At 34.6% G+C, this 25233-nt stretch overlaps 2 protein-coding genes across 3 annotated transcripts; one reads left to right on the top strand and one right to left on the bottom strand.

Moving 5' to 3' along the window:
• Positions 1-263: 263 nt before the first annotated feature.
• Positions 264-3570, top strand: rax (retina and anterior neural fold homeobox). 2 transcript variants are annotated; one of them, XM_088911727.1, is made up of 4 exons: positions 264-471; positions 505-528; positions 926-1158; positions 3127-3570. In XM_088911727.1, exons 1-4 carry the CDS (start codon positions 264-266, stop codon positions 3568-3570), a joined length of 909 nt encoding a protein of 302 aa, XP_088767853.1. The 2 variants fall into 2 exon arrangements, with proteins under 2 accessions (XP_088767853.1, XP_088767852.1); XM_088911726.1 differs by having other exon boundaries at positions 264-528.
• Positions 3571-9365: 5795 nt separating this feature from the next.
• Positions 9366-17565, bottom strand: grp (gastrin-releasing peptide). Its single transcript, XM_088911904.1, has 3 exons — positions 17333-17565; positions 11674-11924; positions 9366-9777 (listed from the first exon to the last, which is right to left on the bottom strand). Exons 1-3 carry the CDS (start codon positions 17487-17489, stop codon positions 9724-9726), a joined length of 462 nt encoding a protein of 153 aa, XP_088768030.1. The 5' UTR covers positions 17490-17565; the 3' UTR covers positions 9366-9723.
• Positions 17566-25233: the final 7668 nt, after the last annotated feature.

Raw genomic sequence — 25233 nt, 5'->3', positions numbered from 1 at the left:
CATCCATACTGTCTGTTCCGACAACCAAGTATTTTTATTTACATCACACTGAAGGAAAAAAAAACGTTTTATCTTTAAGGACAAACTACAGAATTGTAGTTTGCACGCCTTACAGATGAGGAGAGACGCTTTATAGGGAATTTCTAAATGCAAAAATTCTAAAAAAAAACTATACAAATAAACCACATTTATCACACCTGCTTCTTGATATATTTATTCCTTCGAAATTTGTTCAGGAGGCTGCCAGTTGTCCGCGAAAGCCCATGCGTTTTCTTGGAGCACCACCTGAAGAGATGGAAGAGCGACTTTCTCCTTCAGGTAGTTTAGTACGAAGTCCCGGGAACACTTCGAGAATCCACAGTATTGAAGCAATTTTGGGATTTACTAAAGATGAACATGTCCTTCACCCGGCGTTTTCCTCAAATGGGACGACAAGACTTGGAAAAGATACCGAACGGAATAGCTCCAGGAGTTGCTGTAACAAGATGTCCCCTCTCAAGAAAGAGCAAGATTCTAAAAGTTTTGAAAGTAAGTTAACATGAGCAACATCCATTGAAATGTATTAGTTTTGTATGAACATGAGTGACTGATCACATTTATTTTTAGATGTGTACAAATGCTGTATAGATTAGTTGTGTAAAAACCTCTTTTGAAGGTGTAGAAAACCTTGTTGAAGGTGTAGAGGTCAGTGTTACATTTTTGAATGAGCGTCTGATTGTTTTAAAAGCATTGACATTTCCAGTAAAATACACGAGAAGTGTTTATTTTAATGCAATGGTCATTTAGCTGTAGTGATTTAATGGAAGATCATTTTTGAATTTGGAACTCCTTGGATTTTTTACAAAAAAAAAGTCTAAAACTAATTTGAATCACAGATAAACCGCACATTGAAGTTAAATTCATTGCATGTGCCCATTTATTTCAGATGTGTATTGCACAAGTAGTTCGGGACCTTCGATCAGTCCCGATTTACCAGAAAACGAGAGCAAGCTGTCTGATGAGGACCATCCGAAGAAAAAGCACCGGCGGAACAGGACTACATTTACAACTTTTCAGCTACACGAGTTAGAGCGAGCCTTCGAGAAGTCCCACTATCCCGATGTGTACAGCAGAGAGGAGCTGGCGCTCAAAGTAAACCTGCCTGAAGTTCGAGTTCAGGTAAAACACGATAAGGAATCCGAGTTGCTTAACTACTCAAATACTACTAACGACTCGAGTCACCACAATTAAAATGGAGGGCAATTATGCCCAAATAGTAACAGAAACCCAAAGAAATCACAGGTTAGTTCTTTAAGCCCAACATAAAATTAAATCAAATGATTTAGTTAATTGTAATAATAATTTAAATTGTTCTTTAATACTATACAAAACATTATATTATACATTGTTCAGATGACCTAATTTTCTACGACATAATTTTAGGGGGTTTTAACATTTTGTCTCGAATAAGCGTACACGTCACATGGGCTTTTTAACTGCACACATACTTCAAAAAATATATTTAAAATCAAGCCTCTGGTTCCTGCAGAGGATGTCCGGCGCAAAGTATACAACCGAATAATATGTTATTTAAACGGGAATATATAAAAAAAATAATACAATATTGATTATGCAATAAAACACGGTTCTTTTAAACGTGGACAAAACAAGGTATAATTAGGCAGTTTTTAAGATTTTTGTTTTATTGTGAATTTTCAGTTAAAACTATTTCACATACTGTCTTGGAAGCAGTCTGGGAATCTAGATCGAAGCAAATTAATTCAAATCGTATTTTGCAAGGCGTTTAAGCTATTTTTAAATACATTGACTAAATAAATTAAATATAATTCTCTTTTTATACTTGGGGTAAAGCTGTTCCAAGTATTTGTAGTCCCCCTGTAACTGTAAGCTAGTGATTATTCTGTGCCTTTGGAATAGTTTTACTGTTGTTGAAGTTGCTGACAATGATCAATAGTTGTCAGATAATTATTGTTTTTTGTAAATTGTGTGAAAATGACAACCGGAATCTCCCTCATGTCGTTGCAATATTATTATCTAAAGCAATAAAATATTTAGATACATAACGAAAAGTAAACACCTGTTTTTTCTAACTTCTGCGTGTTTCATACTTCATACATAGGAGACGTTTTATTCGAGTACCAATAATAAGGCTTTGACAGTTATAGAAAAACGAATAATAACAGTATTAGATAAAAATATAAACCCCATAAATGTGAAGCTCATATAGTAAAACCTATTATTTATTATTAAAACATATTTAAAATCAAGTCATAGATTGGTTTCAAAAGATTAATAATTCAAGGGCCCCAGAATCAAAAGTTGTTTTAGAGCTTTAAGCTGCCATAGTAAGCAATAGGCAGGGAAGTGGTGTAGTTTCTGAATATAGAAATAACAAATGTTGTGAAGAAGTGAAATTCTTCGAATTACATGAGTAATAGCGTGTTTAGAATATATTGATAAACATATGATAAAGATAATGATAAATTATAAAGATACGGATAATAATGCATACAGTATTTTTTCTTTCCCTGGTATTTTAACTCATAGGTAATATCTAGATATCTTGCACGAAATCTATTGGTCCTATTTTAACGGACAAACGAACCGCCAGTATTAAAATCCGTTTATTTTAAAGCTAGGACCCTTTATTAAAAAGTCATTGAGAAAACTCTGATGTTTTCTCATGTTTGTTATTATTTTCATAGACTTCTGCGTTACAACTAAAATATAAATGTATGAACTATGTTTAGGAGCATTTCCTCCGACAGTTTAAGATTGAAAACAATTTGTTTTTTGCCTTTCGCACTTAGGCATTTTATTTAAAAACGCTTATATTATTCTTTAAATTAAAAAGTGAATTAAATTGCACACGTTTCTCACAAAGCACACTCATACTAAAAACATGGACGTTTGTGTATCCATACTATTTGTGTTGTATTTATTTTGTTTCACTAGGAGTTATTTATGTCTTTCCATTAAAAGCGGCGTAAAATTAGAGGTAATTGAGGAACATTTAGCTCTAATCACTCTTCACTATGATCCAACCTGTCAAATAGCAAGAACTATATTCATCAATGAAATCTGTTCTGCAAATGCTATAACATCTGTTGACTTCTTTATTTTCAGGTATGGTTTCAGAACAGAAGAGCCAAATGGAGACGGCAGGAGAAACTGGAGGTCAGCTCAATGAAACTTCAAGATTCCCCCATGCTCTCTTTCAGCAGGTCCCCTCAACAATCCCTGAGCAACCTCAGCAGCAGCCTACCCCTGGAGCCCTGGCTGACACCCCCTATCTCCACATCCACCACTCTCCAGTCTCTACCAGGCTTCATGCCTACACCTCAGGGGCTCCCAAACAGCTACACCCCTCCACCCTTCCTCAATTCGACAGCCATTGGACACAGCCTTCCACACATGGCTGCCATGTGCCCACCACCCCCGTATCAGTGTGGAGGCTCTCCATTCATTGACAAATTCCCTTTGGAGGACTCTGATCCGAGGAACTCCAGCATTGCCTCCCTGCGGATGAAGGCAAAGGAGCACATTCAATCAATTGGAAAAACATGGTAGGGCTGTAAGAGCTATTGTCCTCTGTATGAAACTCACCACATTTGCTGTGTAATAAGTGCCATCGGGAAGCAAAATGGTCATGATTCCAGAATCCATAAGCCCTTTTTGAGTGGGTGAAAGCTTAATTCCTTTTGTCTTTTTAATGGTTATTTTGAGGACAAAGCAAAAGTCTGGTTTGAACTCAGCCCCATTGTTTAGATTTAATCTAAAGAAAGCTATTTATGTTTGTTTATCAATATGACTATCATTAATCAAAAACTGAACGTAAATGTGAAATTCTACTGAAATTCTTTCACAGATATTGTAAAGTTCTGTTAAGCACAAATACAGTAGGTGTCTTATTTTATACTTTTTTTCTATGTGCACCCCAGAACATTTTTTAATGTAGAAACACAGATGTTTATTAAATGAGTCCTTCATTAAAGGTTTCTACAGTTTTATTTTTTCTATTGCTGTGTGTGGGAGGATGTTTAAAATTTACTTAAGCCAATATTTCTGAGTAGTAAATGTTATTTTTATACTATACTTGATAAGTATAAAGGAAATCATTCTGATGCAACCCTTGTATTTCAACAATGAATTAATTTTGACAGAGCAGAGTACCTTTTATTACAGCTAATCAAATGATACTCTGAAACATCACAAAACAGTTGCAGTTTGGTAAAGAAGTCTGCAAGTGCATATACTCCAGGGGATGTTGTCAAAGCATTCTTTACAATGTTTTCACAGCTACAATTTAACATTAACACAATGGTATTGTAAAGATCACTTGTCATCCTGAAATCGTCACTGCAATTCTATGTCTGATTGTCTCACTTAACCAAAGCAGACTCCTGCTGTGTCATTTTACAAACCTTGATAAAACATTTTGTCCATGATAAGAAAACCACAGGATATTACAGGTATGGAAAGTTCTCCTTCTCCTTTTTCTGTCTTACAGATGACCAACTATAAAATAAATGCAATCATGTTCAGAAAAATTCCAAGTGGCAGATGTGATGCCAAAATATCAATGTTCATGTTTTTGTTAAAGATTGAAGGGGAACAAATAGCATTCCGTTTGGTCCATATTTTGTTTTGTTGCTTCTGAAGATGTCCATTGTTGAAATAATGAAATATAAAACTGGATCTGTTTACATTTAAGAAAAATAACTCGTTATTTATAAACGAATAAGTTCGTTTTCTAAACCAGGCCAATCAGAAATGTCAAGTGTGCTGTATGGTTGAGCAGACCATAGTAATATTCTCAAATTGAGGCTTTTGACAACATCCCCTTCTATACTGATGTACAAAAGAAATCCAATACTGGGGTTTAATGGATTTCTTCACATAACAAAGGTATCAAACAGAGCCATACAATTTGTAACAAAAGATTAAAAAAACAGGTTAACATCTGAGTATGAAACATGGGACACTGTCAAAATGACAAAGACAAAACTACAAATTTAGAGTTGGGTATGACCTCCATAAGCATTTACAAAATCCTGGCAGCACTGACACATAAGCCTCAGAAATCTCTATATGTAGTTCTGTGGGATGTTCTGCTACTTGTCCTGTGCAGCCACAATCAACAGATGATGGTTGGTTTCAGTTGACTTCTGTTAATGGTATTAGTAAGTTGGACCCACAGATATTCTATTGGTCATTTGGTCTTTAGAAAAGTTAGGACACAGCAAGATTTCTGTAATCCTGAATTGTTTACAATTTTTACACTGTGATTCTAATACTGCGTGGTGATTCTTTGACCTTTTTGAAAGTTGATGCTACTTGGTTGGCTTGGAAGAACAAGAAATTTGCCACACCAGTCTCACCAGTGATGACATTCACTAATTCCAAAGCCCATATACATATACACATACATATACATATACATATACATATACATATACATACTGTATACAAGAATATGCATTTATTTTCACCACTTGCAGAGTCAGATATCCCAATATCTTTCCAATAGACTTTATGGGTTGTTTGCAGTGTGTAATAATAAGAATGATAAACTTCAACATTTAAAATTATTCTAGTTAATAATGACAACAACTACCCTAGACCCAGCAAAGGATCAATATGCTTGTTGTGGTGTGTTGCAGTGAAGAATAATTGCCTCTTAAAGGGAGGTACTGTATGTCACTGGAGAATAAAAACAGAAAACATGTTAAATTTTTCCACAGAAAGTATTCTTCTTTCCTAAGTATATAGTGTCTTGAAAAAGTATTGAAACTCATATTATGGTGTCCAGTTTTGTGAACTGACTAAATGATGCATAAACCATCCATTTATTTTCTAGCTGCTTTATCCAATTAATAGTCATGGGGAGCAGGAGCCTATCCTGCAAGCAACATGCATAAAGCAGGATGCAGCCTGGATGAGATACCAGTCCATTGCAGGGCAGGCACACAAGCACACACTCACACTCAAGTTCAAATTTCCCAGAAGCCAATTAACCTACCAGTATGTCCTTCGACTTTGGAGTAAACCAGAGCACCCAGGGGAAAACTACGTGAACACAGGGAGAACATACAACATACACAGATAGCACCCCAGGTCTGGAATTGGACGCAATAGTATTGCAGGGGAGCAATGCTACCACTGTGCCATTGTGGCACTCCTATTATGCATATACTGTACATTTTTGAAAAGATTTTATTCAAAACCTAAATGCCATAGATTCATACCCAGCTTTCTTTACTAGTTCAGGTGGGTAGCTGCCTCAGCATGTGTAGGCTGCAAAGGAAAAAGTAATAGGTTTATTCCATGCTGAAAAGAAGAAAGAAAACACAACATACAAACAAATAAACCTATTACTTGTTTCTTTACTAGAGCCTGTTATTAATTGTAAACAGTCTTCTCCTTTCTTTTGATTTAGTCTGGACTCGTAGGTATGCAATTATATATCTTCAAATCACTCATTTAAGTTTTTATTTGTCATAATCTCAATTACTTGTTTTCATTAAATGATTAAAGCAATAAGCAAAGAGGGAAAATCTAATTTTATGATCAGGATGATTTTAACAAAACAGAGCTATGACAATTTACATTTCTCATTATAGGAAACCTAAAGGCTTATAAATGCCCCCATTGTTTGGTGTGGACTATTCAATAGAGAACAAGATCTTCATTTAATTTTTTCCACTCGTTGTGCTAAGACAAAGACCAGCTCATAATTGTATTTTCACAGTTTACTCGCATCTATTTGAGCACCATCAAAAACAAACATTTCACAAGCCCCTATTTTACTCTAGGATGGCAATGCTAACCTAAGAAATTATATAATCTTAATTATCTGTGTTATATAGGAAGTCAACAACTTTTTTTTTTCTGAATTATCTCCTAGTGAGCAGCACCCAAAAGCCCTGGACAGAAAAAGATTACCTAGGGAAATCCAATAAAGTAAATCTGTTCTAACACAAGGCGTTGCTAAGATTGGTAGCCAAGCCAGTGGTAATTATTCTAATTTTCTGGTGCTATTGCTTTAATATTTCTGTAATGAAGAAACTGGATAGTCTAGAGCTACCTTATGGTTTCTAGTTCAAGTGTGCAAACCATGGTCCTATTGTAAAGTACATCAATAGCACTTGTTAATACGTTTTTCAACCACTCCATATCATTTTTGGATAGAGCTACAGGTATGGTGCGGTTACATTTGAAAGCATGGAAAATAGTTTAGAAAAATATAAAAAATAATGTTGTTTTAAATGTAGAGATAAGTTGCATCACAAATAACATACTGAGCATCTGCAAAACATATCACATGTAACTTTGATAAGGCATCAAAGTTATTATCAGGAAAATAACCATCTTTTCTGTGGCAGGTGCATAAATGTTTTACTGAACAGACATGATATAAGTCAATTAATTATTCTTATTAACATTTGTCAATAGCGGGGGGACTGCTGTCAGAGTCACTAGCAGTAGTATGTGTAGCCATTGTTGAGAAAAATCAAATATAAGCTGTCCATTTGCTTTGCACCAGTCAGCAGAGTATGAAACCCTTCCTTTCATAGAAATGCTTACCTGTTCACCAAACTCTGATACCTGAATGTCACATTGCCCCAAATCATCCCACAAATGTTCAATGAGGCTCTTTTAGTGGGATGTGCATTCTTGGTATAGCTTTCACATTGTTATCTCAAATGAAAGACAGGTGGATAGAGGACATACTCTATATTGTCCACCTGAAATCTTGTCCCATCAGGTAAAGTGTACAGTTGGGAGCTAGCTGGGGCAGATAAGGAAATTAATGGATACAATTTTGTGACATTTTGGAAAAAGGGAAGCTCATATTTTGAACAAGAGTAGACTAATAGGAAATGCTTGTCTGGACAGGAATATGAAATTGGGTGTTTTATGGGACAAATAGTGATAGTGATAGTGATGGGGTGGAGCTAAGAATCTGTGAGGGCCTGCAGGGTTTAAAGAAGTGCTTTCAAAAGGGCTGTTGCTGGTGATAACACATTATAAAGGTTTGCTTGCCTTTAGGATTAGCTCTCCAATTCAGACACATGAAGGATGGATAGTGAAAGTGAGCAGCAAAAGTACCTCAGAATGTCCCACCCACAAGCAATGATGAAAAGTGAAGATTTCCCACAGCTCAACCTCAGCTAGTAAGATCTTGGCATCTTCTGGGATCTGGAAAGTGTACTTCTAATAGTTTTCATGCCAAACTAAACTTGGCAAAAAGTGTTGCTGCCTTATTTATATACTGTATACATGAGTTGTACAGTACAACTTTTTGAAAGCCCTGCATAACTGCGCCACAATTGAGGGAAAGAGAACCAGGTCTGATTGGAGAAACAGTGACAGAACAATGTGTGCTGTGAACAACTACATATCAGGAACAGTAGAAAAGTTTGAAATTCTCAGTTTTTATAGTATGTTAACAAGGGTGAAAAGGGGAAAGGAGAGGAAATACGGATTGGTTCAAATTCTATTTGATCTTTTTGTTAACAGAATATTTTTTATTATTTTTTTATTTTTTTATTTTTCATTGACATTTTCTCCTTTAAGTGCTATCAATTCAAAATTAAACTTCACAAGCAGCATAAAATGAAAACATTCTGAAATATGAGACTGTTGGGAATTGGATTTCATTGTGGTACAGTATTTTTCGATGGCCAGCACAGGTATGGGCAAGATCCACAAAATGCTGATCTATCTTCAACAAGTTTTTGTTTTCGGTAGTTTTCTTTTTATGCAAGAGTACTTTGCAGAATGCAGACCACTAAAATAGATTGGTGACAAAGATACTTTGCAATACTATGCAATGTGAGTGACCCTAATACAGTACACCTTCAAAGCTGGGAACAAGACTATGACAATTGAACAAGACTCCAGTATTTTCTTGTAATGTGGAATATAAAGAGCCTATAAGACACTTCTCTGGTTTCTTAGCGCCATCTTGTGTGTGCCTTTCATTATTTAATTCAAAGAGGGCCTCAGATAATCACTTTATTGTATGGGGAGAGTCTAATGCAGTCTTATCAACCTAATCATGCTTTATAGATTGCTATTTCATTAGAAGTAATGAATTGAAAATAAGCATAATTCGAAAAAAAAAGATGAGGCTGGATGATGCATCTCTGATTCATTTTTGAAAGTGCAAAAGCTATTAATATATTTTAAAATAAATAATCAATTTTGGTGCTAATACTACATGTTATTTATTCATAATGCTATTCCATGTGATTTATGTGTTTTTGAAATACCAGGTTAAACTTAGCACTGAACCATATTGTTGCTTTTTTCACAATGTAAATAAAGGAGACAAAGACAGAAAACTGATTTAAACAAATGCCTTCAAATTATAATTTAATTTTATCTAACAGAGTTGGGATCACTGTGATTATTACAAGTATATGTTGGTGCAGCACAGGTGTTAATTGATAAAATGATTAAAAGTATTAAAAATGCTTAATTGCACTCCATGGAGTTTGATTATGGAGATATTATGGTCCATTCCAAATTTTTATTTACAAAAATGCAATTCATTAAATTTAAACCATCAAAGCATAACATATTTGGGTAATGTAAATTGATTCAAGACAGAAACACAACTTATATTTCAACACAAAAGCAGTTTGTCTGGTAGTATTTAGAGTAAATTGCTTGAAAACAGGTAAAAGTCTCTGTAATTTAAGCTGATTTTCCTTCTCAGCTGGGGTTGTTATCCTTCATGGTGAGGGCTTGCAGGAGGTAGTTTGTCACCTGTGAACAACAAAAAATAATAAAATATTTTGAAAACTGTAGCAATGATATAAGATGTAACTTTATAAGGTGTGGTTGTCACTCTCTTTATTAAACCACCTAGTATGAAACATTGTAAACTCACCCTTTTTGCTAATACTGTATCTGAAAAAGGTAAGGAGTTAATACTGTACAGGTGCTGAGAATAAAGAGTTATTTCAATTTTTTAAAATGTGCTAGTGTTCAAAGATAAATAATTATTTTAAGATTTACAATGAAGTTCCCATGGATAAAGACTGTAGTGATTTAAAAACCATATTATTTGTTTGAGGTATAAAACACTTAACAACTTTTCTTGGTGTTATAACTGAGTCTTTCATGAAGATGTTACATGTTGATGTTAACCCACTCACAATCTAAAATGGCTGAACCATTTAAGCTGAAATAGTCCATATTCCCACCACACTGAATCAAAATGACATACTGTATGCTGTCAAACTAGTAGAGTCTATGTGGCTCTAGGGTCAACTCAGCTGTGACCTCACTATATTGCTCTTGTAATCAGTATATATTGATCCTCATACTTTTTATGTACAAAGCTGTTAAAAATGGACAGCAACCTGTTATTTATATTTGCAGTTCTTTCATAGTGTTAGTGTGTTCTACTCACAAATCATTCATTATGATGTCCTGGTCTATATTTCTAAGTGTACAGTACTGTATATTTGCTTTGTTCACCTGAGTGAGCCTTTTGATTACAATTGTCATCAGAACTGGAGAAGAATTCTTTATAGCTTAAAACAAGTGAAGGAAAGGCTACTAAAACGAGTCATTGGTTTCAAATTCTATGTCCTTAAATTCAATAGTTTCTTAATTGGAAATAGGCATCAACTCTACACTGAACATATAGCCTTTAGTACATTTTGATTAGAAGTTACACTTCATGTGACCATGATTTCACACCTTAAACATTATTAATATACAATATAGTGAAAAAATATATTAAAGAAAATTATATTAATTTCATCACTAGTAACTCTTTGTCCATTTTATTAAACTATTGTCAACCTCACTTGTTTCTAGTCACTTTGTATGTCATTTTATTTCAGTTATTTCAGTTACAAACTGTAGGAAAGTGGAAAAGAAGGTGGGATAGGTTGAAATTTTAAGGGAATGATAATTGAATGAAAGTAAGATATTTTATATTTTTTACTAAGCTTGATTAGCATTTAATATTTTTTTATTCAACTGTATTCTAATAAAGGTAGACTATAACGGTGTTTGCCGGAATCAATGTAATATGGCTTCAGTAACTAACGTTATGCTGTGTATGTGATAGTTAGTCAATATGTAAACTAAATTTGTACATTACACACAAAAAAAACTTCACCGGTATGATTTATTTTAGCCAAAAAAACATTTCTTTTTACCAAATGATCCCACTACACAATCACACGCTTCTTCCTCCCTTGGTTTATACTGTATACGCCCAGATAATCCAATGACTGTCATTCCTGAACTAGTCTCCTGACCTCAGATAGCTTCTTTCATCAGGCTAAACAATGCCAATCCAATGGTGCAAGACCATAACTGTAAGGCATACTGTAGATGAGTAACAGGTCCAACCGTAGCTCCTCAGTGCATTACGTTGTAGTTTTTGCTTTGTCACACTGCACAAGTGATGTCCTTTTCCAATAAGATCTGCAGCCTCAAGGCAGAAACCATGTGTCGAATGCAGCTCTGTGAATTTAGTATCTAAGCATGGACAAAGAATGCATGTTCTGTATGTGGAGTGTGTTAATGCCTGTTTAACATGAGCATTAACTGAAGATTACAAAGAGTAATGTTCTTAATTGATACAGCTAAATATATGTGAGAGCCTCGCTTGCTAAGATGAATTCTCGGCTGTCTGCTCACCTCCTTTAGGTTGCTGCTCTTGTCCCTTGCCTCCCAAGCATTCTTTCTACTGAAAGGTATCTCTTCTTCTAAAAGTTGACCCATCTGGCTATTGTTCCCATCCAGTGCCCTTATCATGATTTTGAGAAGTTCAGACCATTTCAAAGGTCTATCCAGCTCCTTGGCTTCCTCCCCTGTTGATAAATAGAGGGTCCCATCGCCCTCCTCGTATCCCAAAGGGAAATCGATGCTCTTCTTCCCCATCAGATGTCCTGTGATACAAGAACATTAGAATCTTGATTCTGAACTTTTTTGTTGTTTTTTACTTCAGCACAATTTAATTTTAAATTTAGAGCATTATTGGGTTTTTTTCTAGCGATTGTGAATCAGTTAAATATTGTACTCGTTTTAATTCATCTGTGTTTCGTCAAGCAATCTGGTTAATAATATGGTATATAAAGTTAACAAAATATAAAGTCTTGTCTGTCTTTAGCATATCCAGAAAACACATCCAGAAGACTCAGCTAGCATTCAATCACGAAACAATGTCCAGAAGATAATAACAATACAAGGCAGGAACTGATACTTTCTTTTAAATATCAGTGTTGTTTATTGTGTATATCTGTAAAATGAAAAACACAAGTTAATAAAAAAAAGTTTTGAGTTGTTAGGAAGATTCCCTGACTGTATGGAACAACTGTTTAATTTTATGCAGTCCAGCAAACATTACATTTAACTACAGCAATTACATTGTAAAATACAGATACTGAAGAAAGTACTAAAGACACTTCTCAGGCAAAATGATTCTTGGCCTATTTCTCAATCTGTCACAACCAGTTAACAATCAGACTGATTTGTTTAAGTGCATATTTAAGTGCTTTTTAAAAGCAGTTATTTGCAGAAAAACAAAAGTGTTATTCATAAAAGCCTTTTATTCATTGACAACCTCTTTAACAATTTACATAAATTTATGTAAATGTTCTTGCCAAAATTCTAGACATTAAAAACATTATGTTGCTCTGTCTTAAAGTATCGCTTTTTTCGTTTATCATGTCACAAAAGGCAACATATTTGTATCGGTTTCTTTTAGATTCTAAACACTACATCCATTTTTTTATATTTCATATTTCTGTTTTTCTATAATATCCACAAGGAAAAAAATAATAGTTTTGCCTACGACAGCATGTTAGAAAACAGTAAATCTGCTCATTCTACAAAAGACATTTTATTTAGGAATAACTTGATGCCATTGAAAACTGAACATTTCAAAGCTTCATGTATTAAATATGTATTGCATCTTCATTTGTTTTCTTTCATTGTTGATATAGAGTTAATGTACATGAAATTGACTAACTGCCTTTGGAAATCATCAGTGCTGTCACTGAATCTTTAAAATATATACATAGTTCCAACAGCAATGTTCTAAGACATGATAGTCTAATAAAAATAGTTATCAAATTAACTGTAAACTTGAATAGATACAGTATATAATTCATATACATCACAGACTTCCATGGGGTTTCAGAAATACTTTGTATGATAAATTAGATACTTTTTTATGAAATTTGTAAATACTACTTGCAGAATGAGTTTTCAATTAACCTTAAAGAGATAACACAATATGTTACACTGTTTTGGCATGAGAAGTGTAGTAGTAGGTTGAATATTAGTTCCATTATTATTATTAGTGAATATTATTGTTCCTATAGTTAAAGCTGGCACTGTAAACAATATATTCAGGCATTGTGCTACATTATAAAAAATCAATATACAGTAGCATCTGACCAATAATAATAATGGAACTATTACTAAACCTACTACACTTACACTTCTCTTTTGTTTTAATTTAGATTCATCGATTAGATTTCCAATACAGACCCAATTTGGAATAGCCAATTGTGTTTTCATGTCTTGGCTCTTAGCACATCGCAGGCTTTAAGGACCCACATTGGAGGTTTAGCACTGAATGGAGGAGAAAAGTGTACCAAACCAATATCTCTCCAAGCATGCATGTGCCTCAGAGCCCATATGTTATTCTGTCTTGACACAGCTCGGGAAGCTGGGCCTACTAATCCTGGCAGTCATGGTCAAGTGACTGTGGGGAATCTGTGATCCCCACACAGATCCAACAACGAGGGTGGAACCTCAGATCACGATCAAGATCAGCGTTTTTACAGGCTGAGCCACTCAGGAATATTTCTTCGATTAGCTGCAAATAATTAATCAATTTTGCATCATTTAAACTAAGAAATTGAAAATTGATTTTAATGCATGTGCTGTTTAAACATCCCATTGTTGTAATACTTAAAATTTATTCAGTCAGATTTTAGAAGATTACACCAGATAAACATTACAGTTCTAAAGAGAAAATTAGTTTTCCTTTAAAAATGTACAGTATGCTTTAAGAACAACGAAAGGTGTATTTAGATCTCAGAAAGCATTGTGTTTCTTCTTCCACCCACCACTGGCCATCCTTCTTTGTGAGATCTGCATCAGTTTCATTTAACCAGCTTAGTCCAATGAACAAATCCTGAAATCAAGTATGAAGAACTCAATTGGCCATTTGCTCATTCTACAGTTGTACACAAGCAAATTCAGACCATGACTGGAAGGTGGGAGTACTGGAAGCGTGTCCACAAACAGGCTTAAATAACAAAAACATTTCAATGTTGCCATGCAGGGGAGGGAAATAGATTTTATGTTCTGGTCTGATAAATAAAATGCAACATACATATGAAAATTCTTTTATTGGCATAAGTCAGTTTCATCTAAAAGTTTCAAAGTTTTTTTTACTTTAAAAAAGATTTTGACTTATAATATAGTGCATTTTATTAAAATATTATATTGCATGATTTAAAAAAAATGCATCACTTTGACAATAAAGTATCAGAAGTACCCTTATATATATACACTGTAGATTATAATATACACACAACTGGCAACCCACTCAAGCTAAGCATGTGTGAGCCTGGCTAGTATCTGGATGGGGACCTCCTGGGAAAAACTAAGGTTACTACTGGAAGAGGTGCTAGTGGGACCAGCAGGGGAAGCTCACCCTGTGGCCTGTGTGGGTCCTAATGCCCCAGTACAGTGACAGGACACAACACTGTAAAAAAAGGTGCCATCCGCCGGATGAGGCATAAAATTGGGTTTCTGAATCTCTGTGGTCATTATAAATCCCAGGACGTTTCTCGAAAAGAATAGGGATGTTACCCCAGTGTTCTGGCCTACTTTCTTCCTGCCTTAACCAATCATGGCCTTTTAAAATTTCACATCTATGAATTGTCTTCATTACTCTGCTCTCCTCCCCACTGATAGCTGGTGTGTGGTGAGCATAGCGACACACTTTGGCTGCCGTTATATTATCCAGGTGGATGCTGCACATTGGTAGGGGTGGAGGAGAATCCCCATTACGTGTAAAGCATTTTGAGTGGTGTTTCCAGAAAAGCACTATATAAGTGTACATTTTTAATAATAATAATAATTATAATAACGATACATCTCTTGTACATTTTGAAACCTATTTTGAAAGTATTAGGCAAATATTCTGAAATACTGTATGCATGTTGTAAATACATTAAGGTCCAGATTTTTGGCTTCAAAGTTAAGTGGCTTTTGGGACTTATGTCCGGCTATCTTTGGCCCATCATCTTCTCAGTGGTATTCACAGTGAACTACAATATCATACAAGGCTTCAGGCAGCATGATTAGTAAAAATGGTGTCGACAAAGGACTTCAGTAACTCAGAAGCCTATCAAGTGGATTTCAAAAAGCAGGGTTAGTTTCAGCAGCCAATGCAGCATTTTGCTTTGGGCTTCTGATTCACAAAGTGATCCCTATGGTGTCTTGTAGTTCAGGTGACCTCGCTCCCCAAACAGTATACTCTGACTATAAAATACATTATTTTATCTTTATTACAGTTTCACAGACGCGAACACACACAGGGGGAAGATAAATCTTTTATAGGCATTTCAGTATTAATTTCTACAGGGTATATCTAAAGAACAATTGCAGCATTAAAACAACAAATTGATGCAATTAAAATTTACATTTTACTGTCAAGACATTTAATATTCATCAGAATGTATAAAACTTAAAGCCGATAGAAGTAATTTATCTGAAATATACTGTGAATTAGTGAAGTATTTCTTTCATCCTTAGCACAGGATGGTAAGAGAGGTTGGATACATCTGTGCTGTGTAACCAAGTAAATATGAGGAAATGAAAGCACCCCACAGCTAATTTAAGATGTAATACTACCTTTAACTTTACACCTACCCCCAAACTCTACAAACCCTAAAATCTACCGGGGCAAATACTGTACATAGAAAACCCCCCAAGACACATAGTGTTCCTTTGACAACACTGCTACTGTACGCATTATGTCACAAATATAATTTGACTTTTTCACAAGTCATGTTGTTTGCAGCAAATGTTCTCAGTGCATGTGCTATTGAGGTGAAGTCAACCAATTATCGTACATAATTTTAGATGAGAATAAACACGAATTTTGTATAGACCATAGATCATGATAGATTGGATTGCATTCAGTCAATACTCAAAAACAGATCTCTGAAAGTTTTTATTTTTAGTTTATTAGGAATATTTGTAATTAGTAATAAGACACAATTTCATTTTCCTAATCGACATAGCAAATTTTAACTTTTTGTTATTTAAATGACCTTAGACTTGTAATATGCCTGGTTTCTGTACTGTATATTGCACCGCACCACTGTGGTACTGTGACAGGAAAAAGGGGTTGCTTCTGTACAAGTGTTTATAGTATCTTTCAGCGAGCACTAAAATATTGGCAAGATAAATGGATAAATGCTTCTGTCTGGTCACTATAGCACCCCAATCAATTGGCCACATTTATGTTTAGTAAGAATAAAGTGCATCCTAAGAAACAATAAGATGTAAAGAGAAATATTAGGCAATCATTTCCCTTCGAATTCACTTATTTAAGAATCATATAACGATTTTTTTTTTACACAAAACCAATACATGTTCCTTTAATCACCCTGGACCTTCCTTCGTTTCTCTTTATCTCACTCTTTCGGAAAACTAAATATGGGCTACAGAAAATAAGTGTACAGTAAGTACCTGTAAAGACCTCAACCCTCTAAAATTTCAATAGGCATCGATTAACTTTTAAACATATAGACGTGCCTTTTTAAAATCACAAGCATCTGTAGAAATGACAGCGAATACCGCTGCGTGTGATTAACTGCTTGAAGAGAGCATCGAATTACTGTAAACCTCCTGGTCATATTTCATGGTCTCGACAAGTAAAAGCTTGAAACTGACAACTTTCATACTTGCACTGATGAATATATTATTATTGTGATATTTTGATAATAACGATACATTGAAGTGCCGTTATATCCAAATAGTCAAAAGCGCGTTTTTCGCACTTAATTGGCATTTAATTAGATGCACTGCTTTCTAGTGAAATAATAAGGAATTAAATGTTTTGTTTGCTGAGTAGCCCGCTCACTATATCTACCCACATAGACGCATAGACACAGAAATTTGAGCCAACATCTCCTTTCAAAATACATATTTTGATTCTTTACAAACCATTTTTTAGATTATGTTTATTTCTTATTTCATGTGGGTTCTTAAGTTCAAGTTTACTTTAAAAATGATATATACTGTACATAGTAAAATATCAGCTTACCTACTGCCCAGTGGCTGCCCCTGGGGTACATTTTGGCAAGAGGTGCTCCGTTTTCCACCGGGAATGATGAGGCAAAGTTAACTCTATAAACAATTACAATCAAAAATATAAAAGAAAGTACTGATCTGTATTTCCAAAATAGAAATTCTGCGCCCATTGCTACTGTAAAGACGCGCGCCTAGAATAGAGGGTAGATACGGTATGTCAGCTCTGAGACTCACTTTTTCGTTTCTGAAGAGATGCATGCGTACCTATCCTGCAGTCAATTTATAAGAAATCGTGACGAAATCGGTACAGTGACCAAACAACCCTGACATGTGATTTGTGTGTATTTTTCTGCAATGAACTGGTGCCAAATGTCATATTGTATCTTTGTGTAGGTGAAGTGTTAAAAGTTATATATCCACTTCAAATACTTGTCACGTCAGCAGCCCTTTGAAAACGGCCAACCTGCTGTTATTTAAAGACTTAAAGCGAGTGATTAAAAACTATTTTCTTCATCGACGGGTTTTGTTAGCTTTTCAAAATATCCTTTAAAACTGTCAGCGTTGTCTCATTAACACTGATATGTCGTATTTTCAGTTAATATTGTCGGTAGTGTTAACAGGTTGTTGCTTGCTTCCTGTCAGAATGTACAGTACAGTATGTGCAGATGTTTTGATTATTATGTTCGCCACAATGTATCCTACTCTGTATACAGTACAGCCGTAAATTGTTTGATAGTAATGCACCTTCTGTATCCATATATAAATTACCTAAAGGAAACTGGTAGTGGTAGAAGTCTAAAGTGTAAGTGACAGATTGACCTGTTCCCTATGCTATAACATGCATTATTACGGCTATTATATTATGATATTGCTCTATATTATAAAATTATCATCATATAATAAATTAATTATGTAATGGATATTCATGTATATTGTAAAAGAACAAATGAAGGAAAAACCAAATGGTTCAGTATTTTATTCAATCACAAAATAGTCCATGTAGCATTCACATCTACTATCTACTATCAACATAGTAGGTGTGTACTGTATTTCATATCGGTATTTCATGTTTTACTGGACATGGAAAACTCAGATCAGAAACACAAAAAAAAGCACACAGAAGCACGTTCAGAGCTATCTTTCATTTTTCACATTGTGTAGGTTCTCATCTCTTCTGCTTATGAGAATGGTGCATCCAAAAATATTGTACTGAAATGCTAAAAAGGGGCAAAGATGCAATTATACTCCTTTAATGACAGACAAAAGGTCAAAATGCCTTTGTGTTTTTTGAGACTTCAGTGCTGCAAATTTATCAGGATGATTTTTGCACTTTTTTTCTGTACCTACAGTACAGTACCTTCTATAACTTGATGAATCCTATTGGTTAATATGGGTTTGCTCTGACTAATAACACTGGACCATTGAATGCAATGTATGTAATAAAATTGCTTCTGAAAAATTTGTAATATCATAGTATACCATGGTTTACTCATGGTTTGGTTAGCAAATATTTTAAAGACTTTTAACCTCTTACACTGACGTCATATCAGACATACCAAGACATTGCTGCATTAATGATCATAAACCATATACAATACAAAACCATATACAGTAGTTTGAACCATTACTGCAAGTAATAGACTGTGTACATAACCAGTAAGTGTCCAGTTAAAATCATCCAATCCAAGCCACAATTATTTATCTTTTATAATATCTATGTGGTACCAGTAAACATTTTCAATATTTCCAAAGAGACCGGCTTCAGTGGCTTCAGTACATTGCTGTAAAACACAGCCAGGTCACTTCAGATGCACGTAGTGATAATAGCATCATAGTTAGCATGAAGGCTACTGTGAAGAAGCTGCAAGCTGCCACTTCTCTTCTAGGTCTCCTGCATCATTCAACATTACTGTTATTACTTTAGGAATTTGTTATTACAACTTCATCTCAACTCATTAACCTTGCAAGGGATTAAGCAGGCTAGATTTGTATTTTATATGAAGATTTTGCAATGAAACCAGTCAAATTGAAAAGATTTCATGGTATTTTTATTTTCATCCTAAAGTTTCCAGATCTAAAGAAAACACATCTTTACATTTAAGAAGACCTTCAGTGATGTGTAACTTCATTTATGTGAAGAAGAGTCGATGTCTAACATTAACTACTGAGGTTTGTCTACACAAATACACACACGTATGAAATTAAGGAAAGTGAACACAGCCTCCATATGTTTGTATACCAGTAGAATTTAACAAGATCCTAGTAATGAAGCATAACAGACTTTAGGGAAAAGACCTTTAGAAAATATTAAAAAGTCAAATATTTAAGATTCACCCAACCATTTCTGCATTTAAGGCTATTCTGCAATGTGTGCCTAGTCACAGTGTCTTGGTAGGGATTACCTGCAGCTTGGAATGTCTCAGTCCTTTCACAAGAGGTGATGCATATCAAAAGTGAGTTCTCTTAATATCAAAATGCAGGTGAGTTGTTTAGTCATAGAGCTTTACACTGCTGTCACCAAAGTAAAAACATTAAAAACATATCAAATCTTAATTTCAAAGATTATTCTTCCAGTAAAGCTTGAGGTACCCAAAATATTTGCTTTGCACAGCAAAGCAAAAGCAACTCCCTATAGTAAACCTGATTATTAAGTGCTTTCTGTAAAAGAGAGATGATAATCCAACTGTAGGTTATTAGATCTTATAATGCTAAAAATATTATGTTGACTCATGGCATCAAATGAGTATAAATTCTATTTAACTTTTTGACTCATTTCGCAACTTCTGCAGCCTTGGAAGATTGTGGACCCCTTTCCACAGAGCTTAGAAAAGACCAGATAATCATGTCCAGGATTCAGGGCACCAAACTCCCAGCAACAAAGAAGCACTAAAAGTAATCTCTTGTGCTAAACTTGTCATATTTAAGACCAAGAGCTAGCAATTTTAAAGTATCTTTCTTTGCTGAAAAATTTGCTCCAACTATTATAAATATTTAACTGTTATATTACTTGTGAAAAGGTTAAAGGTTCACATTTACAACCTCTTAAACTCATCGTCTTCATGTTACCTAGTCAATTTAGCTTGTAATCCACCCAGTGCTTCATGAGATATGCCTTACTAAACAGAGTAATGTACTGTACACAGCCAACTTGTGTTCATGTACACACACACACACACATTGAATTTTGCACCTGCCTTAAACTGCATTGTGTATCATGGAGCAAATCCAAACTAAAATTATGCAAAACAGAGGTTAGAAAAAGGCTGGTTGTGGCACAAACTAAAGCACGTTTCAAGGATAGACATGACCTATTGTTTAACATTCAATTTAAATGCCAACATATGCATTTCCTTAATTGTCCCATCGTGGAGTACTTGTTTATTATTGTGCTATTTTAGTGAACTGCCTGAAAGGCTAAAAGCTGTACTATTTTCTACTAATGTAAGATATGTAAAATATCATAATTTTATTAGTAACAAAATGTATGGTTGTTCACCTGTCTATAATAAGTCTCTTCACTCTAGGTGCGTAAGAACTACTGAAATGTAGCCACAGCACAATTGAGAAGTAATTTTGAATATCAATAGAATGACAATCAGGGAAAAGCTGGGAACTGAGAGAAGGTGAAGAAATTGCATTTAATTTACTGCTTAGATGCTAAGGGCTGCACACTTAGTTTACCTTTGTCATGATAAGATGCTCCTCAAAGGCAATGTCAATTCAGGTTTCTAAAAAAGCCTCTTAGGAAGATGTTTGTGTTGGAAAAACACAGACGAACAGAATAATGTTGTTTGCTTGACACCAGCTCAGCCAACCAACTTTCCCAGTTTGATATATGAAGAGCAACAAATGAAAATCATGAGGACCACAAAACCCATCCCTCTGTGATATCTCCCTATGGCAAAGGACACATTGTAGAGCAGTGAAATGCAATACACCTCTTTTTACCCTGACAGCAGCTGTCTTCTGCAATTGACAACATATGCATTCCTGCCTTTTACAACAATATAATTTGTTTTGTGATCTGCAAACAAATTTGAACTTTTACATTACTTTATGAAGTTTCTCTAAAACATATCTCTGTCTGTCTATGTCAGGAAGATAATGATCAAGGTACAGTTATGAAAAGAAAAAAGGCCAGGACATCACAACTTCATAGTCTTGGCTTTACCAAGTTCCTGTCTTCTCCAGCATGACAAACATGGAAGGGACTGCTTTCAAAATATCACAGGGGTAAAACACAATAATGCACTAAATATCAGGAACGTTTTAAAACAACTATGAAGTCAGCCAGATGGAAATTGAAAAATTCAAAGAACTACGGCAAGTGTTTTGTTCAATTGAATAGGTTGGGTATCGATTCATCATATTCATTATCTTCAAATGGTGAGTGCCTCGTTATCTCTAAACCAATATGTTCCAATAAATTCATGATAATAGTTTCGGACTGATATAGTGTTGTTGCCACCCGTTTCTAAGGAGATAGTGAATCAGTATTTAGGACAACATGCTCTGCACTTCTGTGATTGGAAGCTGAAGCTAACTATATGCACAAAGCAAAGCATTGTGGGACACTGATGAGCAGTGCCATTCTGAAAACTCATGTAAAGTTAGCTCTACAGTTCTGTGCATTGTTTTGAACTTTTACCCCACCCACTTTATATTCTGGATCAGGTACTTCCAGATTTTCAGAAATTTAGCCTGATGAAGGAATCTCTCTGAAGTCAGAACAACTTAGATGATAACATGACCTACATGGCAATATAACAATAGCTCAGCGACCATTCAGTTTATTATAAGGCAATCCATAACCTTGTGTGGATGTGTATAAAAATAAATTATATTTATTATATTATATCTTATATTCCTCGGGAAGAGAAGTAATTGTATACAAGAAACTTTTCAAGATGTCTTTACGAGAACTATTCTCGAGAATTGTTACCGATTAAAATTGGCAGCTGCATCTTGGGTGATAAAAGACTAAAGGTTGTGGACATGCAGTTGTTAAGGAATATAATTAACAGAATGTATAATTAATTGTGTATAACTTGTGTGTATTCCTAAAAGTAAAAACACTGACAGGTGATGCACTCACGCATTGTGAATATGCGTTATTACAACTATTTTCTAAACCATCACACTGTATGTTAATTGAAGTAATGTGCACACTAGTGATGCACGGGTCAGCTTTTGGAATTCATAATTACTTTGTAATGGGTGAACAGTAAAATTTTGCTCATGTCTCATTTCATATGGTAAGATTTTGTCCTTCGTTTGTCAGTGAATCAAAATCTAATATGGATAGTGCTCTGCCATTGACCAATGAAGAATGAATGCAACAGTACCAGTACAACAGTCTTCTGGCATTCATAGGTGACAATGTGAAATCTAAATAATGGCGTGGAAAAGACAGAGATTAAATTAGTTGTTTGGTTAACAGAAAACAAATACCAGCTATTGTAAATTAAAAAGATTTTCCAAATGTGTAGATTCAAGATTTGAAAAATTATATATTGTAATCAAACATATTATAATATACTGAAGATGGTTTATTTAAATGAGCAAGCTCAATTTTGAATGCCAATGACTAAATATTCTAAAAATATTTTTAAAAATATACCTGAAAATGTCCTGCAACTGGACACGCATTTTCTCATGTCCACCACTTATATAATCTGCAAAATATGACACTTTTTTGTGAAAACAGTCCCCAAAGGAACATCTTTCCAAGTCAGAAGTACAGCTATTCAATTTAGAGAAGACCCATAGCAGATGAACACAAATGGTTTTTATCACAAATTACTGTATGCTTGTTTTAAATGTGTGTAAATTCAAAATCAACCAGATGTATCTTATTTTGTACCCTACCTTATTTTTTGGTGTGCATTTTCTGCTTGTCTCCATACTGGCCCATTTTTCTAGAACTCACTTAAAACTGCTGTTAAGTACCCTGCTCAAACACTTGTTCAACAGCTCAAGGAGATCTCTGAAGGCACCAGAAGATGGCAGTGTTAATTTGTGTTGTACAAATCAGAGTGTATATACAGCCCCGTATGCTTATATGCACAAGTATGAGATTGTCAAAAATGTTTAATAAAGTATCTGAAACTGATTGTCTTGAGAATCTGTATTAAACCATTTTTCTTTTGGTTTGCTTCCCAATACTCATTCAGGAATTCTTTATTTTTCGTGCAAAACAGATTCTGCAGGAAACTGCACCAATCTTTGTAGGACCTTTGATGTATCTTTTTTGCAAGTCAGGTTATCTGTTTCACAACTATCTGTTTCACAAGTCACAAGTCTTCTTCCTTCTTCACAGTATTTTGAAATTGTGTTTTAATTAATTGTTTCTAATTGTGATGTACAGTACTGTAACATTTAAAGAATGGTAAGGTCTTTGTTTAACATAATACAGTAGGTTGTAATATTGTTTATTGATATTTTTTTATTACTATATTCTATCCAAAGGAAAAAATAGCTCTGAGTAATAGCGGTTTCATTACAGGTGTGGGTTTGAAGCTGAATTAGTGTAGGAGCTATACAGGAAGATGTACTGTACTGGGTATTTTTTACACTGAGAAGTAGAAAGAAGAAAAAATGTAATATTTTGTTCACATGTTTTTTTCAGATAATACCTTCACTGGTGTAAATTTTAGTGCTGTTTTCCTGAAATGTATAGCTGTTACCATAGTACTCTGTACTTATTGTTGTAATTTGTCCCTTACTGCTTACAACTAGCCTACAGTTTTACATCTTGATATTGATGTGATACATACTGTATTATCCACGCATTTCTTCTGTGCTTTGGCAAACAGAGCACAGATTTATGTTTCAGCTGTTTCATTTTCATCACAGTTTTCTCACTGTGATATTCTACAGCTTGTTACTTAATTCCCAATGGAAAAGATTAAGTTAACTTTGTCTCCTTATTTTCCACTGTAGGCAACCTGCCAGCTGCACAGTAAATTAATTAGATGGGCAGTGTGCCTACACCTTGCGTACAGTGGAGATGCAAGCCCTTGATTTTAAATTGGGAGAGTTGGGTACAGATCAAGTTCATGATTGCCCTGAATTCTTCAGAATAAACATTTTGCCTAGTTAATTTAAATGTCCATGCTTTGCTTTAGGCACAGTAAAAAAAATGGTTTCTATTACTGTGCAAACTACAAAACCAACAAAGAAAACTGCAAGTGTTCCTTTATTCAATTTAAGTGAAGTAAAAGCAAACAAAATGATGTGATCAACTTTTTCAGATTATGAAAAGCATTTTATGAATAGTTATTCAAAGTACTTATCTCCTTGTGGCTCACTCCAAAGCTGGGTAGGAAAACATTTAGCATTTGATAAGGACTTTAGCCACTTTAGCCACTTTAGCTGCCTCAATAAGCGATTTATGCTACTACAGTTAAATTTTCTTGAGGAGCCTTTAAACTACTTTTAAGAGAATAGAGAGTAAAAATAGCACTTTACAGTCCTCAGCCTCTTTAAGAAAATGAATCATGAATAAATAGTGACAGAGAGCAGCATGTTTTACTTTCATATTTCAAAGAACAAAAATACCTTTGCTGCTGGGAATATTAAACCTACGTAGCTCCCCTTTATGGTTTATTGATTGCCTTTCCCAAACTCTTATTCTCTTGCTGAAACTGTTATTTTTTGCCTTTGGCCTGCTACCATAACCTCTAATCAAGTGTATCTCCTGACTTCGTCTTTATTTAATATTATACCATATATCATCTACACTGTTAAAACACCAGATACCCCTTAAACAAGATATCATTCCTGTTTTAGCTGTTGTGATGTTAGTTGTTCTAATACAGTGCTTTCCCAGTTCATAAGCAGCCCTTAATCATTCATTTTTGGGGAACGTTTTAATTTTTGCTAATTAATATAGAGTAAAGTGGAGTCATTTAG

This window comes from Atractosteus spatula, chromosome 3, assembly GCF_055471065.1.
Source record: "Atractosteus spatula isolate fAtrSpa1 chromosome 3, fAtrSpa1.hap1, whole genome shotgun sequence".
NCBI classification, from domain to species: Eukaryota; Metazoa; Chordata; class Actinopteri; order Semionotiformes; family Lepisosteidae; genus Atractosteus; species Atractosteus spatula.
Note: the sequence above shows the minus strand (reverse complement) of the source record. Positions and strands in the feature narration are given on the sequence as shown.

Bases quoted from the DNA above. Each gene is read 5' to 3' on its own strand.
- grp (XM_088911904.1), bottom strand. From the start codon at position 17,489: ATGGGCGCAGAATTTCTATTTTGGAAATACAGATCAGTACTTTCTTTT. The intron at 11,925-17,332 runs GTAAGCTGATAT...CTTGTATCACAG, and splicing joins GGGCAGCCACTGGGCAGTAG to GACATCTGATGGGGAAGAAG. The intron at 9,778-11,673 runs GTGAGCAGACAG...TGTTGTTCACAG, and splicing joins AGAGCAGCAACCTAAAGGAG to GTGACAAACTACCTCCTGCA.
- rax (XM_088911726.1), top strand. From the start codon at position 264: ATGCGTTTTCTTGGAGCACCACCTGAAGAGATGGAAGAGCGACTTTCT. The intron at 529-925 runs GTAAGTTAACAT...CATTTATTTCAG, and splicing joins AGATTCTAAAAGTTTTGAAA to ATGTGTATTGCACAAGTAGT. The intron at 1,159-3,126 runs GTAAAACACGAT...CTTTATTTTCAG, and splicing joins TGCCTGAAGTTCGAGTTCAG to GTATGGTTTCAGAACAGAAG.